Source organism: Tachyglossus aculeatus, chromosome 16 (genome assembly GCF_015852505.1).
Source record: "Tachyglossus aculeatus isolate mTacAcu1 chromosome 16, mTacAcu1.pri, whole genome shotgun sequence".
Classification (NCBI taxonomy): Eukaryota; Metazoa; Chordata; class Mammalia; order Monotremata; family Tachyglossidae; genus Tachyglossus; species Tachyglossus aculeatus.
Window position 1 is genome coordinate 40,503,576 of NC_052081.1, and position 17,819 is coordinate 40,521,394.

Here is a 17,819-nt window from a genome sequence, read left to right on the forward strand (position 1 = left end):
GTGCAGAGCACTGTACTAAGCGCTTGGGAAGTCCAAGTTGGCAACATCTAAAGACGGTCCTTACCCAACAGTGGGCTCACAATCTAGAAGGGGGAGACAGAGAACGAAACAAAACATAGTAACAAAATAAAATAAATAGAATATGTACAAGTAAAATAAATAGAGTAATAAATATGTACAAACATATATCCATATATACAGGTGCAGTGGGGAAGGGAAGGAGGTAAGGGGGGGGGATGGAGAGGGGGGCGAGGGGAGAGGAAGGAAGGGGCTCAGTGTGGGAAGGCCTCCTGGAGGAGGTGAGCTCTCGGTAGGGCCTTGAAGGGAGGAAGAGAGCGAGCTTGGCAGATGGGCAGAGGGAGGGCATTCCGGGCCCGGGGGAGGACGTGGGCCGGGGGTCGATGGCGGGACAGGCGAGAGCGAGGTACGGGGAGGAGATTAGTGGTGGAGGAGCGGAGGGTGCGGGCTGGGCTGGAGAAGGACAGAAGGGAGGTGAGGGAGGAGGGGGCCAGGGGATGGACAGCCTTGAAGCCCAGGGTGAGGAGTTTCTGCCTGATGCGCAGGTTGATTGGGAGCCACTGGAGATTTTGGAGCCTTTGACCTTCTCTTCTCCTGGCTTCAGTTTGGCTGGGAGGGATGGTTGTGGTTTCTGGCAGGACGGGCACCCGAGTAACTTGGCAGCCCTCTGGCCAGCAGAATACGGATGCCAGGCGGACCTGTCTTTAAACATCTCCGCCCGCGTCCTGGACCCTTTAGTTAAACACCAATACGGAGAAGCAGCGTGGCTTAGTGGAAGGAGCCCGGGCTTGGGAGTCAGAGGTCGTGGGCGCTAATCCCGGCTCCACCACCTGTCTGCTGCGACCTTGGGCAAGTCACTTCACTTCTCTGTGCCTCAGTTACCTCATCTGCAAAATGGGGATTAAGACCGTGAGCCCCGCCTGGGACAACCTGATGACCTTGTATCTACCCCAGTGCTTAGAACAGTGCTTGGCACATAGGAAGTGCTTAACAAATGCCATCATCATTATTATTACCTCATCTGCAAAATGGGGATTAAGACCGTGAGCCCCGCCTGGGACAACCTGGTGACCTTGTATCTACCCTAGTGCGTAGAACAGTGCTTGGCACATAGTAAATGCTTAACAAATACCACCATCATCATTATTACTATACCAAAATCTACTGCACAAGGATTCCTCCAGCGGAATCAGTTCAAGATCTGGGGCAGAGTTGGGGGCGCAAAAAATGATCCGTTTCTGTCTTCCCTGCTGTCCGTCTATCAGTTAGGGTAGAAACCATGTCGTATTTTGGGCAGAACCTCAGTTGGCTTTATGTTTGTGGGCGGAGGATCGCCTGCATCTATTCCCTCAAGGGGCTTCCGCAGAAAACAGTGACCTCGTCCCTTTTGATTCGGCTCTGAATGATCGATTGGTCATTGATAATAATAATGATGGCATTTATTAAGCACTTACTATGTGCCAAGCACCGTTCTAAGCACTGGGGAGGTACAGGGTGATCAGGTTGTCCCACGGCGGGGGGCTCACAGTCTTAATCCTCATTTTACAGGTGACATAACTGAGGCCCAGAGAAGTGAAGTGACTTGCCCAAAGCTGACAGTTGGCGGAGCCGGGATTTGAACCCGTGACCTCTGACTCCAAAGCCCGTGCTCTTTCCATTGAGCAATGCTGCTTCTCATATTTACTGAATTTATTTATTGATGAATAATTAAATTTATTTATTATTTGATATTTATTGAACGCCTCCTCGGTACTAAGCCCTGGGAAGAGGGCCTCAGGAGCTCCCACAGAGAACTCACAACAAATGGCAGTTTTCCACTTTCCCCCAGCCAGCCTCGGAAGCCTTGGCTTTGGCAGCGTTCGTCGGGGAATTGAATTAACGGCGCCAGGGTGGGGAGGGACTGTTTCCTTTTGAAATTTTAGTCGTGGTCAGGAGTAGGAAAGAGTCGGGGTGACCAAAGCGGAGCGCGGTCAGCATCCCGGCTTTCCCAACGGAGTGGGCCCGGCGATGGGAGACGGCGAAGGGAAAAGCAAGTGACGTGAAATTGCGACACCGTTTGTTCAACAGGAAACACGCGGGTGATTAAGCAGTCGTCTCTGCAGAAATTCCAAGAGGAAATGGACACAGTTATGAAGGACCCATACAGAGTGGTAATGAAACAGAGCAAGTTGCCAATGTCCCTTCTCCACGACCGGATCCGACCTCACGTAAGTCTGTGGCTTACTCCCGGATGGAAACTTGCTAGGCAGACCGGGCCCGGGAAGCTCCTCTCTCCGGCTGCTTTCCGCCGAGGTTTCGTTTGAGCGCGGAAAGAGCGGAGTGAAGAAGGAGACCTCCCGGACCACTCTGTCCATCCTCAGGCCATTTTTGTGGCGTCTTTGTCTTCCCTTCTGCTCCTGGGAATTTTCTTTTTGTGTTTCCCACCCCGCAGCTCCCCAAGCAACCGTGCTCTTTCGTCCATCCGTTTGACGGGTCCGTCCGGCGTCTAGAGGGAGGGGACGGTCTTAATCGAGGGGGGACAGGGATAAATCTGCGCCTGGCTCTCGGGGAGAGTTGTGCACCGCGCGCTGAGCCGGGGAAATAACCTGGCGTCTGCCTGAAACGAATAGTAGCTTCCAGAAACGCACCCAGAGCTCTAGAGCTCTGTCTCCAGCGTGAGCTGGGCAGGGGGAAAAAGCCCTGTCGTGCTTACACGGATTAAGCAGTTCAAAGGAAAGTGTTTACTTTTGGAACCAAATAAAAATCAAGGCATGGTTGTTTCGCCTCAGGTTCAGTCAATTATACTTTGTTTCATGACAAACTAGAAGAATGGCACCTATTAGCGGAATGGCTGTTTTCTCTCAGTGAAACACTTGAGCGTATTTCCCGAACCACAGACAAGTTGCTGATTTCCCTTGTGCTCTTTTTCGGCTCCCCTACAGCCGTCCTTTTAAAATGAGTTACTGAAGCCTGCTTACGGGAAGAACAAAGAGGCTTCAATTTGGGGCTCACTGATCTGGTGCCCATTATAAAAATGCAGTGGTGCTAAAGAACCAGGACTTAAACATCCTGCCCTTAGGGTCCCCGAGAGACCCCCGAGGCCGGCGGTCAGCACAGGCCTGGGAATTCCCAACCACGGGCCAGTGGGAGGACTCTCCTTTCCTGTGAAGTGACCTGAATGACTTCAGTTCCAGGTGGCATAATCTACTTTTTCCGTGCCCCAAACCCAAGTGCATCGACTGGGTGTCTCCCGTAGAAGACACCTCAGTGAGTCGAGAGGCGATTTTCAAAGCCTAGGAAACGGGCTTTGAAGAAAGCCATCGGATCCACGGGATTGACTGAGTCCTGACCGTGTGCAGAGCACCGGACTAAGCGCCCGGGAGAGGACAGTGCAGTGGACCCCTGAGCTGACAGCTAAGGGAACCGAGGAAGGTCGCTAGATTGCAGGCTCCCTGTGGGCAGCCCAGAGTCCGGCAAACGCGTCCCCGATTAATTGATGGCCCAGACCCTCGGTCTGCTTATCTTCAAGTTCTCCGTCCTTCACTTTCCAGGCCCGAAGAGCCGAGGCGGGGTGTTGAGGCTCGCGATGACGAGCCGGAGATGATCCCGGGGAGGAGATTCTCTTCCCTCTACTAACATCCTGTTACGTGATAGGTCCTAACTCAAACAGTCGCTTTCATCTCGGTTCCAAAATTCCTCTGCATGGAGCCCCTTTACAAACACATCGAGTTCTAGTTAGTATCAGGTTCCTTTATCACATCTAAACTATTATTTTGGATTTCTGCTCGATGTTTTTCATCTGAAGACTCCTCATGTGTGTTTAATAAAAACCTTACCTAAATTAGGGAAAATGTTATCTGAAACTAAAATACATCTTACAAAACAAGCAGTTCCTTTTAGCCGTGAAAGAAAGGACCTTCCAAGAAAAAGGTTGGCACGGACAGATGATGTGTTTTTTTTTTTAAAAAAAGAAACAAGACACACACACCGAAATTTGAATATGATCGTCGTTGACAAAATCTGTGAGTTTGGCATGTGTGGGGCACTCGTTTGAAAAACAACCAAGAAAATGATGAGAAAGATAAGTTCATTTTCATCATCGTCGCCTTATGTGGGGCACTCGTTGGAAAAACAACCAAGAAAATGATCAGAAAGATAAGTTCGTTTTCATCATCGTCGCCTTAATTACATTTGACGAACGTTTATGATAAGTGAAATAAAGCAGAGTTTTTGGCGGGTCTTTGTGAAGTTATTCATTTTTGCTTTGATTGTCCATGTGACTCTTGTGGGTCGCCGAGGAAATTCAAGCGACCTTCAGAATCAAGGAGCAAGTGCCCGTATTGTTGAATTAAGCCTTTCCGACTCGAAGTCCCGTTGATTCCCTGTTGCGTGCGTTTGTGGCGTGAGTGGGAGCCATGGAAGGATGAAAGCCCTTTTCAGGTGGAATGGTCCCCTCTGCCTTTCCCTCGTGCCCTCGTTATTTCTAACCAGAAAACGTTTGCTCTTTCGTTCTGTTTAGAATTCCAAAGTGCATATTCTTGACACCGAAACATTTGAAACTACGTTTGGCCCCAAGTCGCAGAGGAAGAGACCCAATTTATCTGCGACCGACATGCAGTCTCTGATAGAGAACGCCGAAGCTTCCGCTGGGGCTTACGATCAAGGGAAGGACCGGGACCGGGTAACCGAGGACTCCGGCGTCAGGTAAAATTGCTCGGAAGAACGAAGAGTTCCGTCTGATTTGGGGTTTTCTTTTTCTCTTGCGTTGTGAACAAGGGTGAAACACCTCTTTGGAAGCCTTATTTTGTTTTTTTATGGCATTTGTTAAGCGCTCACTCTGTGTCAGACACTCAGCTGAGCGCTGGGCTAAATACGGGCTAGCCAGGTTGGACACATGCGACTCACAGCTTTAATCCTCGCTTTAGAGATGAGGGAACTGAGGTGAAGAGATAATGATAATAATAATGATTGTATTTGTTAAGCGCTTACTATGTGCCAAGCACTGTTCTAAGCACTGGCGTAGATACAAGGTAATTAGGTTGTCCCTCGTGGGGCTCACAGTCTTTATTCCCATTTTCCGGATGAGGGAACCGAGGCACAGAGCAGTTAAGGATCTTGGCTAAAGTCACACAGCTGTTAAGTGGCGGAGCTGGGATTAGAACCCACGACCTTTGACTCCCAAGCCCGGGCTCTTCCCACTAAGCCAGGCTGCTTCTCAGAGTGACTTGCCCGAGGTCACATAGCAGACAAGTGGCGGAGCCAGGATTAGAACCCGGATCCTTTTGATTCCCAGGTCCACACTTTGTCCATTAGGCCACGCTGCTTTATTGGTTCGTGGCAGAACGCTTCTCTCGGAAAAATAAGAACAGGCAGACAAAAGTCATGCCTTCTAGGGTTAGGCCAGTGGTCTGTCCAGCCCGGTCTTCTTTCTGATGATGGCTCCAAAGTGACCGTTGATGAAACAGTGGGGATGGTCACCCTCTGTGACCTCCAGCTCCTCCTCAAACTATCACCAGCTCTTTGAGAGTGGCGTGACCATCGTCAGTCAGTGGAATGATGATGGGCCGAGCCCCGGCCTGAGCCAGATCCAAAACACAGACCGTCTCTGAGATTGGACACCCGAGCCTTCTTTCCACGAACTTTAGGCTCTTTACCCCACAAGGCGAAGCCCCAAGGCCAGGAGGAAGTCCACAAAAGCACTCCCGTTGGGAGCGGCCCCCTCGAAGTTCATTCTCGCTAGGCAATTTGGTTGGATTTCCTAGCTGCAGCCGTTCTCCCGTTCAAAATTTCCCAGCAGTTCACCCGGCACTTTTCCTCAAAAATGCAGTCTTCCCAGCAGAGATGCCCAGAATGTCATTTCCGAGTCTGTAATAATAATAATAATAATAATTGGTATTTGTTAAGCGCTTACTATGTACAAAGCACTGTTCTAAGCGCTGGGGAGGATACAGGGTGATCAGGTTGTCCCACGTGGGGCTCACAGTCTTAATCCCCATTTTCCAGATGAGGTAACTGAGGCCCGGGGAAGTTAAGTGACTTACCCAGGATCACACAGCAGACATGTGGTAGAGTCGGAATTCGAACCCATGCCCTCTGACTCCAAAGCCCGGGCTCTTTCCACTGAGCCACGCTGCTTCTGTACAACGCGGGCGGGGGGGCAAGGCTGCAGCTTGCCCTCTCTTCCTTCCCGCTGTGGGCTTTTGACGGACTAATTCCGGCTGGATTGTTCTCCTTGTCTTCCATCTCCGTCCTTCGTGTCGGGTGGAGGCCATCCGGGATCTCCAGGGCACGTCTGAGCCCTTTGGAAACCCCCTTGCCTTATTTAGGAATGAAGCCCAAGAGGAGATCTATAAGAAGGGACAATCCAAGCGGATCTGGGGCGAGCTGTACAAGGTGAGACTCTAATCTGGAATCATTCAGGCAGTTGTTTTTATTGAGCACAACATCACAGCCGGTAATCACGTTCCCTGCCCGCAGCGAGTTTACAGTGTAGAGGGGGAGCCAGACATCGATAAAAGTAAATAAATTACGGGTATCTTTGTAAGTGCTGAGGGGCTGAGGGAGGGGTGAATAAGCGGTACAAATGTGATACTGAAGAGAGCTGGAGAAGAGGAAATAAGGGCTTAGGGAAGGCCAAGTGCTTGGGCTAGGTTACAGTAGATCAGGGAAGTAAGGTGTCTGAACGCTTTGAAGCCGACAGTAAGGAGTTTCTGTCGATGCGGAGGTGAATGGGCAACTATGGAGGTTCTCGAGGAAACGGTCTCGCAGCCAGGGCCCTTGTTTGGCTTTCTCCATCTTGTTCATGGAAGGTGTTTTCCTTTCCCTGGAGTGCAGCCAGATACAGCCTTGAGCCCCTTTAAGGGATTGAATGCTGCCAAGTGAAAGGCCTCCCCGAGTCAAATCGATCCGGGCCACGTCTATAGGGTGTTACTGGTATTTGGTGGAACCGAATCCCTTCCCCAGCTAAGACTTGATCAGAGCATCTGCCATAACAGAGTATCACTTTGGTCGCATCCTTTGGGTCCAGTCAGAACGAGAAGTCTCTAGTCGTCGTGGTTTCAAGTCAAAGCGTGGGTTCGGTTGATTCAGGTAGACCTTAACAAAGCCCGGCCCGGGAAATCTCGTCAGTCAGTCGATCAGTTTGTATTTATCGAGGCCTTACCGTGGAAGGAGCACCGTACTAAGTGCTTGAGAGTTCTTGGTATAACAGAGTTGGTAGACGTGTTCCCTGCCCACACAAGCTTACAGTCTGGAGGGGAAATGGGATGGGGAGGAGAGAGGGGCCGGAGTTGCAAAGGTTTGGTTCAGTTCCAGAGTCCTTGGGAGTCGGGAAGAAAAGCGGATTATCTAACAGAGCTGCCCGTCGGCACCGCAGGGAGGGCAGAGAGGGAAAATGAGTAGTCGGCTTTCGGAGCGGAGAGGAGGTTGCATCTTCTTGCATCCTTGAGTCCTCCGGGGCTTAATGGGTTACTGGTATCTCCCTCCGGGCCCCCTGACGTGGTGTTCCCCTCCTGCTTTGGTTCTGGGCGGAACCCTCTCGGTCCTTCTCGATCGGCAGGTGATCGATTCTTCGGACGTTGTGGTCCAAGTCCTTGATGCCCGGGATCCAATCGGCACTCGCTCCCCTCACATCGAGGCCTACCTGAAGAAAGAGAAACCCTGGAAGCACCTCATCTTTGTCCTGAACAAGTGCGATCTCGTCCCCACCTGGGCCACAGTAAGTCCAGCTTGCCGGGGGGGTCCCTCCTCGGGGAAGAGCCCGAGGCCTCAGCGTGGAATTGGCGGGAGCGGCCGGGAAGGGATGGGATTTGGGGGTCCTGAGGTACCGAGGTTTTTTGCGGTTACCTGGTGCTGCTTATGGTTGTACATATTTATTACTCTATTTGTTTATTTGTTTTACTTGTACATATCTATCCTATTTATTTTATTTTGTTGGTATGTTTGGTTTTGTTCTCTGTCTCCCCCTTTTAGACTGTGAGCCCACTGTTAGGTAGGGACTGTCTCTATGTGTTGCCAATTTGTACTTCCCAAGCGCTTAGTACAGTGCTCTGCACATAGTAAGCGCTCAATAAATACGATTGATGATGATGATGATGCTTCCGGAGGGAAAATGGGCCCCCGCTGGGATTCTTCCGTCCAAGCGTTGATCCAGTTTGGTTGGCGAAGGGCAGGCCGGGAGCCCCAGAACAGCGTGGGTCTTAGGCCCCCGCTTCAGGAGGCGGCCACTGCAACCACCGGCCTGTTTTGCATTATGCCAAACTAATTGCATTCAGCTAGCAACCCAGGCATTCCTGGAGTATTGTTTGGCATTTATAAAACAATAGACAAAGCATAAACTGTCATATTTAAAAAACATTTCAAAGAATTTTAGCTAACATTTTCCTTAGACGACTGTGGATTTGAAAACCAATCCTGTAACTCAAGCTCTGATCCTGCCCCGGACTGTAAATAAACAAGCTTCATTCTGGGATTTTCTGCGTAAACCTACCAGTTTACCAACGGGTCTTTATTATTTTTTTTTTTTCCTCCTTCTTTTTTTCCTTTTTTCCTTTGTGCTTCTTCCCCTCTAGAAACGCTGGGTCGCCATCCTCTCCCAAGACTACCCAACGCTCGCCTTCCACGCCAGCCTCACCAACCCCTTTGGCAAAGGAGCCTTCATACAGCTGCTGCGGCAGTTTGGAAAGGTAGCGGCCTCGGCGTGCTCTTCCGACCGGGTTATTCCTGAGCCCGGCATCGACAATAATATTAGTGCTTTGGGTTTTTTTAATGGCATTTATTAAGCGCTTACTGTGTGCAAAGCACTGTTCTAAGCGCCGAGGAGGTTACAGGGTGATCAGGTTGTCCCACGTGGGGCTCACGGTCTTCATCCCCATTTTCCAGATGAGGTAACTGAGGCACAGAGAAGTGAAGTGACTTGCCCACGGTCACACAGCTGACAAGCGGCGGAGCCGGGATTTGAACCCATGACCTCTGGCTCCCCAGCCTGTGCTCTTTCCACTGAGCCACGCTGCTCCTGTATTTGTTAAGCGCTTACTATGTGTCAGGCACCGTTCTCAGCGCTGGGGTTGATACAAGATAATCTGGTTGGACACAGTCCCGGTCCCTCTTTGTTTTAATGGCATTTATTAAGCGCTTACTATGTGCAAAGCACTGTTCTAAGCACTGCGGGGGTTACAGAGTGATCCGGCTGTCCCACGGGGGGCTCACAGTCTTCATCCCCATTTTCCAGATGAGGGAACCGAGGCCCAGAGAAGTGAAGTGACTTGCCCAAAGTCCCACAGCTGACAATTGGCGGAGTCGGGATTTGAACCCATGACCTCTGACTCCAAAGCCCGCGCTCTTTCCATTGAGCCACGCTGCTGCTCATCCCCATTTTCCAGATGAGGTAACTGGGGCCCAGAGAGGCTAAGTGACTTGCCCACGGTCACACAGCCGACAAGCGGCAGAGGTTATAAAAAACCTCATAAGGTTTAATCCCCATTTCACAGATCAATCATTTATTGAGCGCTTACTGTGTGCAATAAATACGATTGAATGAATCTCCATTTTACAGATGAGGTTACTGAGGCCCAGAGAAGTGAAGTGACTTGCCCATTCATTCATTCATTCATTCAGTCGTATTTATCGAGTGCTTACTGTGTGCAGAGCACTGTACTAAGCGCTTGGGAAGTCCAAGTTGGCAACATATCGAGACGGTCCCTACCCAACAGTGGGCTCACAAAGTCACCCAGCTGACAATTGGCGGAGCCGGGATTTGAACCCACGACCTCTGACTCCAAAGCCCGGGCTCTTTCCACTGAGCCACGCTGCTTCTCTTTTCTGTGGTGACCCGTTGCACCGATCTAAAGAAAAAGTACATTATGAAACCAGGGCGATGTCCTACGTCTCTCCCCCCGCCCTCCCACCCTCCACGGGGATTCTCGACCTAAATACTTTGCAACTTAAGACATTATAGTGGGTAATTTTCCACAGATGGAAGCAAGTGACTCACCTCAAACTTATCCTTCCAAAAGAGAAGATATGGACGTTTGTGTATGTGTGTGTATACACAGTGTATTTTTTTTAATTGGGTGTTTTTCATTCCATTTCCAAATCTGAAGTCAGGTTGAGTCGCTAGGGGATGGGTTCCTCTGCCCACCCTCCTAATAATAATAATAATGATGGTGTTTGGTAAGCGCTTACTATGTGCGAAGCACTGTTCTAAGCGCTGGGGAGGTTACAGGGTGATCAGGTTGTCCCACGGGGGGGGCTCACAGTTTTAATCCCCATTTTCCAGATGAGGGAACTGAGGCCCAGAGAAGTGAAGTGACTTGGCCAAAGTCACACAGCTGACAGTTGCCGGAGCCGGAATTTGAACCCGCGTCCTCTGACTCCAAAGCCCGGGCTCTTTCCACTGAGCCACGCTGCTTCTCAAGAGAGAGAGAGTGCGTGTCTCCAGGAAGCCGGCGTATTCCTAAAAACCCCTCGGTTCCTCCCTGGGCGCTTTCTCTCAATGCACTTGTGACTTCCTTCTAGACTGTGAGCCCACTGTTGGGTAGGGACCGTCTCTATATGTTGCCAACTTGGACTTCCCAAGCGCCTAATACAGTGCTCTGCACACAGTAAGCGCTCAATAAATACTACTGATTGATTGATGGATTGATTCCTTTATTTTTTCTCGAACAGCTACACACCGACAAGAAGCAGATCAGCGTGGGGTTCATCGGCTACCCAAATGTTGGCAAGAGCTCCGTGATAAACACCCTCCGCTCCAAGAAGGTCTGCAACGTGGCCCCCATCGCGGGGGAAACGAAGGTAAGGTCCCACCGGGCGCGGGCCGGGGAAGAGGACCCCCCGACAGCCGAGCACGATGCCGAGCGAGGAATTCCGGATGGGATCGAGATGCGTTGGCGGCTGTTGACTGGGCGCCGTGCGCATTGGAAGCCGGTCTCACGAGTTTCTCCTGCCTCCCGTCTCAAGGGGGGCACAAACACCAAGAATAAAGGTCCCCCTCGTCCCCCTCTCCATCCCCCCCATCTTACCTCCTTCCCTTCCCCGCAGCACCTGTATATATGTTTGTACATATTTATTACTCTATTTATTTATTTATTTTCTTTGTACATATCTATTCTATTTATTTTATTTTGTTGGTATGTTTGGTTTTGTTCTCTGTCTCCCCCCTTTAGACTGTGAGCCCACTGTTGGGTAGGGACTGTCTCTATATGTTGCCAATTTGTACTTCCCAAGCGCTTAGCACAGTACTCTGCACATAGTAAGCGCTCAATAAATGCGATTGATGATGATGATGATAAAGGCCAACCCCAAAGCGATCAGGACGTAACCGGAGCAAACTCGAGCTCTGCGTTAGCTGGAGAAACCTGAAGGAGTCTGGGAGCTGATTAGGGTCTCTATGGAGGAAAAGGGGGCTCATTTTGGGGGGGGATCGAGGGGCCAGCGCCTCCCTCCCGGAGCTTTCCCGGTGGCTATAATAGTAATAATAATGGCATTTATTAAGCGCTTACTGTGTGCAAAGCATTGTTCTAAGCGCTGGGGAGGTTACAAGGTTGATCAGGTTGTCCCACGGGGAGTTCATAGTTTTAATCCCCGTTTTCCAGATGAGGGAACTGAGGCCCAGAGAAGTTAAGTGACTTGCCCAAAGTCACCCAGCAGACAGGTGGTGGAGCTGGCTATTACGAAGTGGTGGAAGGAGATGATAATAATGATTGTGGCATTTGTCACACACTTACTACTGTGCCGGGCAGTATGCTAAGCGCCGGGGTGAATACAAGGTAATCAGGGTGGACACAGTCCCTGTCCCACATTGGGCTCACAGTCGTAATCCCCTTTTTACAGATAGGGTCGTTGAGGCACCGAGAAGTGAAGTGACTTGCTCAAGGTCACACAGCAGGCAAGGGGCAAAATCGGGATTAAAACCCTTCTGATTCCCAGGCCCCATATATCTGTATCTATATCTGAGAAGCAGCATGGCTCAGTGGAAAGAGCCCGGGCTTTGGAGTCAGAGGTCATGGGTTCAAATCCCGGCTCCGCCAACCGTCTGCTGTGTATCTTTGGGCAAGTCACTTCACTTCTCTGTGCCTCAGTTACCTCATCTGTAAAATGGGGATTAAGACTGTGAGCCCCCCGTGGGGCAACCTGATCACCTTGTAACCTCCCCAGCGCTTAGAACAGTGCTTTGCACATAGTAAGCGCTTAATAAATGCCACTATTATTATTATTATTATTACGTCTTCGGGGCCCGGGGTTTTAAGACCCAGTCCTCGGCGTCGAAGGAAAGGGCAGCGTGCGACCGTCTGTCTGTCGGTCCCCAGGTCTGGCAGTACATCACCCTGATGCGGCGGATATTCCTTATCGACTGCCCGGGTGTGGTTTACCCCTCCGGAGACTCCGAAACCGACACCGTGCTGAAGGGCGTCGTGAGTATCCGCAGGCGGGTCCCCGGGTCAGAGAAGTCGGGGGCGAAATTTCCGTCGGGTTGGGGGAATGAGAGCATCGCTGTCTCTCTACTCACCCCCAAAATCAGTCGGGGGCTCCCAGACCTCCCCCACTCAGCAGCCCGATGCCGAGCAGGGCAACCTTCCGACTCCTCCGCGGCCTGGCGCGAGGGACGATGCGTCGCTGGTCGGTATCGCCGGCAAAGGGTTTTTTTAGTTCACACTTAGGCTTCAGAGAGAAGCCTCTGGTTTATGGTGGGAGCCAGGGCGTTGAGTCATGCTGGATTCCGGCCCCCTCCCCTCCTGGCCAGACGCTTCTGAGCTTCTCCCCCACCCTCCGCCGACCGCCGCGAGTGGCGTGGGCTTTGGGTCCGCCGCCTCTGAATGGCCCTGAGACGCCTGGGGCCCCGGGCAGGGGAGGTGGTCCGAGGAGCCCACCCACCTCGACCGCCGGGCTCCTAAAGGAGGCCTCGCTTCCCTGGCCCGTGGTCAGAGCCCTCTCACCGGACCGTATCCGACCTGCGGAAAGAGGAGGGGGCGGGCCCAAAGTGGCCGTCGAAATCCGAGAAAGCCGAACGCCGTCATTCGGGTGAGGCGAAAGGGCCCGCGGCGAAGCCTTTTGCCGAGCGGCGGGCCGTCTGCCCCATTTCTAGGTCCAAGTCGAAAAGATCAAGAGCCCCGAGGACCACGTCGGTGCCGTGCTCGAAAGAGCCAAGCCAGAGTACGTCAGCAAGACGTACAAGATCGACTCCTGGGACAACGCGGAGGACTTCCTGGAGAAGCTGGCCTTCAGGACCGGAAAGCTGTTGAAGGCGAGCGGGGGGCGGTCGTGGGGGGGGACCCGGGCGGCTCGGCGCTCCGAGGGGGGCCGCTCCGGGAGGCGCTGACCCGAGCCGTTGCAGGGAGAGAAGCCGGACGTGCAGACCGTGGGGAAGATGGTCCTCAATGACTGGCAGCGGGGACGCATCCCCTTCTTCGTGAAGCCGCCCAACGCGGAGCCCCCCGCGGAGCCCCAGGTGAGAAGGGGGGCCCCGGCCCCCCGCCATCCTTCCCGGGCCTCCCCGTGCGGGAAGAATCGGGGGTTGCTAGGGGTTGCTAGGGGTAGGCTATCTAGCCGGATAATAACAAAAATTAAGGATGATTGTGGTACTTTTTAAGCGCTTACTATATGCCAAGCTCTGGGGTAGGTACACAGTTCCTGTCCCACGTGGGGCTCACATCTCGATCCCTATTTTACAGATAATAATAATAATAATGATGGCATTTATTAAGCGCTTACTATGTGCAAAGCACTGTTCTCCCCCTTCTAGACTGTGAGCCCGCTGTTGGGTAGGGACTGTCTCTATGTGTTGCCGACCTGTACTTCCCAAGCGCTTAGTACAGTGCTCTGCACACAGTAAGCGCTCAATAAATACGATTGATTGATTGATTGATTGTTCTAAGCACCGGGGAGGTTACAAGGTGATCAGGTTGTCCCACGGGGGGCTCGCAGTCTTAATCCCCATTTGACAGATGAGGGAACTGAGGCACAGAGAAATGAAGTGACTTGCCCAAAGGCACACAGCTGACAATTGGCGGAGCCGGGATTGGAACCCATGACCTCTGACGCCAAAGCCTGGGCTCTTTCCACTGAGCCACGCTGCTTCTCTTTTAGTTACCACAGTTACCATCAGTTACCACAGATGTGGTAACTGAGGCCCAGAGAAGTGAAGCGACTTGCCCAGGGTCACACGGCAGAGAAGTGGCGGAGCCCAGAATTAGAACCCAGGTCCTCTGACCCCCAGGCCCGGGCTCTGTCCACCAAGGCACGGACCAAGGGCCGTTCGGGTGGCCTTCACCTCACGGGGTGGGGGGCTTTGGCTGGGATGCCCCATCATCTAAGATGATGGGAGGGAGAAGCAGCGTGGCCCAGTGGATAGAGCCCGGGCTGGGGAGTCAGAGGTCATGGGTTCTAATCCCGACTCCGCCACTTGTCAGCTGTGTGACTTTGGGCAAGTCACTTCGCTTCTCTGGGCCTCAGTTCCCTCATCTGTAAAATGGAGATTAAGACTGTGAGCCCCAAGTGGAACAGCCTGATCACCTTGTATCTCCCCCAGTGCTTAGAACGGTGCTTGGCACATAGTAAGCGCTTAACAAATACCAAAATTATTATCATTATTATGGTGCTTTGTTAAAATGTTTCCTCCACGGGCCCCCCCCCACTATTTATTACTCTATTTTACTTGTACATATCTATTCTATTTCTTTTATTTTGTTAATATGTTTTGTTCTCTGTCTCCCCCTTCTAAACTGTGAGCCCACTGTTGGGTAGGGACAGTCTCTAGATGTGGCCAACTTGGACTTCCCAAGCGCTTAGTACGGTGCTCTGCACACCGTAAGCGCTCAATAAATACGATTGATTGATTGGTTCACCAGACCACAGATGCCCGGTGGTCTGGCGGTCATCAGGTCTCCTCCTGGGCTCCCCCCGCCTCACTGCTTCATCCGGTTACCCGGATCTGACTTTGGCAGGCCGGATCCCAGGCGGGCCCAGATTCCTGGGTTCTCGTAGGGATGATCCGAACCAGCTGTGGCCTGGACCTCCAGGCTGGTGTTCAGATGACCACTTGGTTCAGTGCTGGCACGTATTAAGCGCTTAACAAATACCATTATTCTTCTTCTTCCCCCGAGCTGCTTTTGGCAGCTGCTCGTGGGACTGGCGGGATTGGGTGAGGGGGGCATGGAAGGGTTGGGCGGCCGCATCCCTTCACGGGGCAGACTTGGCAGGGTGGGAACCAGGAAGGGAGAAGCCGTTCGACCACTTATTTCCATCAAGATGGGTCTCCCCCTCTAGACTGTAAGCTCGTCGCGGGCAGGGAACGTGTCCATTTATTGTTGCATTGCACTCTCCCAAGTGGCACAGTAGTAAATGCAGTCGAGTGACTGAGTTGGGACAGGATCCCGCCTCGGTTCTGACTTCCCACTCGTGTGTTTGACCAGTTCCTGCCCTCCGCGGAAGCCGCCCCCGGCCGGGACGGCCCAGAAGAGGGGAGCCGGGAGCCGGGAGCCCCCCGGGTAGAGGCCGCGGCGGTCCCGCGGGAGGAGGCGGCGGCGGCGGAGGGCCGGCCGGACGAGGACTCGGAAATGAAGCAGCTCCTGGCCCGGGTCCGGCAGAACTTCGGGAGGATCAACGTCGGGCCGGAATTCTCTGCCGAGGACCTGGTCCCCGTCGAGGTGTCGGATCTCGACGACGAGTCCGACGGCTCCACTGAGGAGGAGGAGGCGGAGGAGGACGAGGAAGGAGAGACGAAGGAGGAAGAGGAGGATGGGGAAGGGCAGCAGCTCCAGGGAACCCTGGCCGAGTCCCCCGAAGCCCCCCACGCCGAAGAGACGGGAAGCGACAGCAAAGCGGTTCTCAAGGCCCTGGATGAAAAGATAGCTAAATACCAGAAGTTCTTGAACAAAGCAAAAGCCAAAAAGTTTTCCGCAATAAGGTATTCCGTTTCCTCCGCCCTGGCTGGAAATTCCAAGCCCGGGGAAGGCCTGCGGAATCAGGCCCGTAGACACGAATTCAGCCAGATCGCTTCACAGTGCATTTTTCGCGAAGATCCTCGGGGCGGTTTATCGGGAGTGGAGCGACCGGTGTCTGAAATGAGCGGAGGGTTATTCAAAAGACCGAGAGCTGAATGGGGAAAAGCTGGGTTGTTTGGTCTCGTAGTTTAAGAAAACCTAAAAAAATGCCTCTAAAGAGAGGAGCCGTTAGGTTACTGATCATATGGCAACTGTCGCTGCCGAGGAAAGAGGGGGGCTTCACTCTGCTCGTGTTTCCTTTACAGAATTCCCAAGGGGCTGAGTGAAAAGATCTTCTCCCAACCGGAGCGGAGGTCAGCGGAGCGGGCCGACACTGAAGATCCCTGTGAAGCAGCGGAGGGATCGAAGCCTGGTTCGGAACCTCCCTGGGGTCTCCTGCCCGGTTGTTCCCCGAATCTCCCTGCCTTTTCCCAACAAACGCATTCTTTTGTTCTCACCCAAAGCCGAGCGAGATCGGCAGAATCAATCAATCAATCAGTCGTATTTATTGAGCGCTTACTATGTGCAGAGCACTGTACTAAGCGCTCGTTCGTAGTAGGCTTTGATTCCCGCGCCTCGGCCTCCCCCCGAGGCCGTCCGTGACTCCGACTCGGGGCCGCGTTGGCTGAAACCGGACTGGAAGCTGGCGAGACCCTTTCCCCCGGGACCCGGGGGGGAGTAGTGGGAGAGGGCGACACACCAATATCCCTCTCCTCATCCAGACAACTCTTCCAGCCATTCCGAACCCCCTCCCCCCTGCAGAAAGTCGGTTGGATCAAGTTTGCTACTCCTTTACAGGATGGACCAAACAGGGAAGGAAGAGAAGGACTCCTGAGGCAGTAGAAGAGGAGGAGGAGGAGGAGGAGGAAGAAGAAGAAGAAAGGCGAAAGAAAAGACCGTGCAAGAAACTAACATCCAAGGAAGTAAGTGCTCCCTGTTTGCATTCCTATGCCCGGTGGAAGGCGGGAGAAGTTTCCCCTCCTGACTGAATTTGGGAAGTGGTCGTCTGGCGGGAGGGCCCGGGAATCCTGAAAAGCGCCGGCCGAGAGGCCTTCACCGGGCAGAGCTGGGGAGGGAACGGGGAGTGAGGAGGGGAGGCCTTGTCCAAAGCCCAAGGAAAGGATAGACTGGTTTGCTTGTTCATTCACTCATTCAATCGTATTTGTTGAGCGCTTACTGTGTGCAGAGCACTGGACTAAGCGCTTGGGAAGTCCAAGTCGGCAACATAGAGAGACGGTCCCTACCCAACAGTGGGCTCACAGTCTAGAAGGGGGAGACAGAGAACAAAACAAAAACATATTAACAAAATAAAATAAATAGAATAGATATGTACAAGTAAAATAGAGTAAAACATATAGACAGGTGCAGTGGGGAGGGGAAGGAGGTAAGGCGGGGGGGATGGGGAGGGGGCTCAGTGTGGGAAGGCTTCCTGGAGGAGGTGAGCTCTCAGTAGGGCTTTGAAGGGAGGAAGAGAGCTAGCTTGGCGGATCATCATCATCATCATCATCGTCAATCGTATTCATTGAGCGCTTACTGTGTGCAGAGCACTGTACTAAGCGCTTGGGAAGTACAAATTGGCAACATATAGAGACAGTCCCTACCCAGCAGTGGGCTCACAGTCTAAAAGGGGGAGACAGAGAACAGAACCAAAACCAAACATACTAACAAAATAAAATAAATAGAATAGGTATGTACAAGTAAAATAAATAAATAAATAGAGTAATAAATATGTACAAACATATCTACATATATACAGGTGCTGTGGGGAAGGGAAGGAGGTAAGGTGGGGGGATGGAGAGGGGGAGAGGAAGGAGGGGGCTCAGTCTGGGAAGGCCTCCTGGA

The 17,819-nt window shown here is 52.4% G+C and overlaps 1 protein-coding gene across 1 annotated transcript in view; it reads left to right on the forward strand.

Moving 5' to 3' along the window:
• GNL2 (G protein nucleolar 2) overlaps nucleotides 1-17,819 on the forward strand; it is a 30,918-nt gene that overhangs the window by 11,277 nt on the left and 1,822 nt on the right. Inside the window, exons 4-15 of the mRNA XM_038758220.1 lie at nucleotides 2,086-2,225; nucleotides 4,517-4,701; nucleotides 6,324-6,390; nucleotides 7,556-7,714; nucleotides 8,568-8,681; nucleotides 10,663-10,791; nucleotides 12,306-12,410; nucleotides 13,082-13,240; nucleotides 13,331-13,444; nucleotides 15,408-15,901; nucleotides 16,244-16,350; nucleotides 16,776-16,900. Of these exons, the coding sequence (XP_038614148.1) occupies nucleotides 2,086-2,225; nucleotides 4,517-4,701; nucleotides 6,324-6,390; nucleotides 7,556-7,714; nucleotides 8,568-8,681; nucleotides 10,663-10,791; nucleotides 12,306-12,410; nucleotides 13,082-13,240; nucleotides 13,331-13,444; nucleotides 15,408-15,901; nucleotides 16,244-16,350; nucleotides 16,776-16,900 (1,898 nt within the window). The remainder of the gene's footprint in view (nucleotides 1-2,085; nucleotides 2,226-4,516; nucleotides 4,702-6,323; nucleotides 6,391-7,555; nucleotides 7,715-8,567; nucleotides 8,682-10,662; nucleotides 10,792-12,305; nucleotides 12,411-13,081; nucleotides 13,241-13,330; nucleotides 13,445-15,407; nucleotides 15,902-16,243; nucleotides 16,351-16,775; nucleotides 16,901-17,819) is intronic.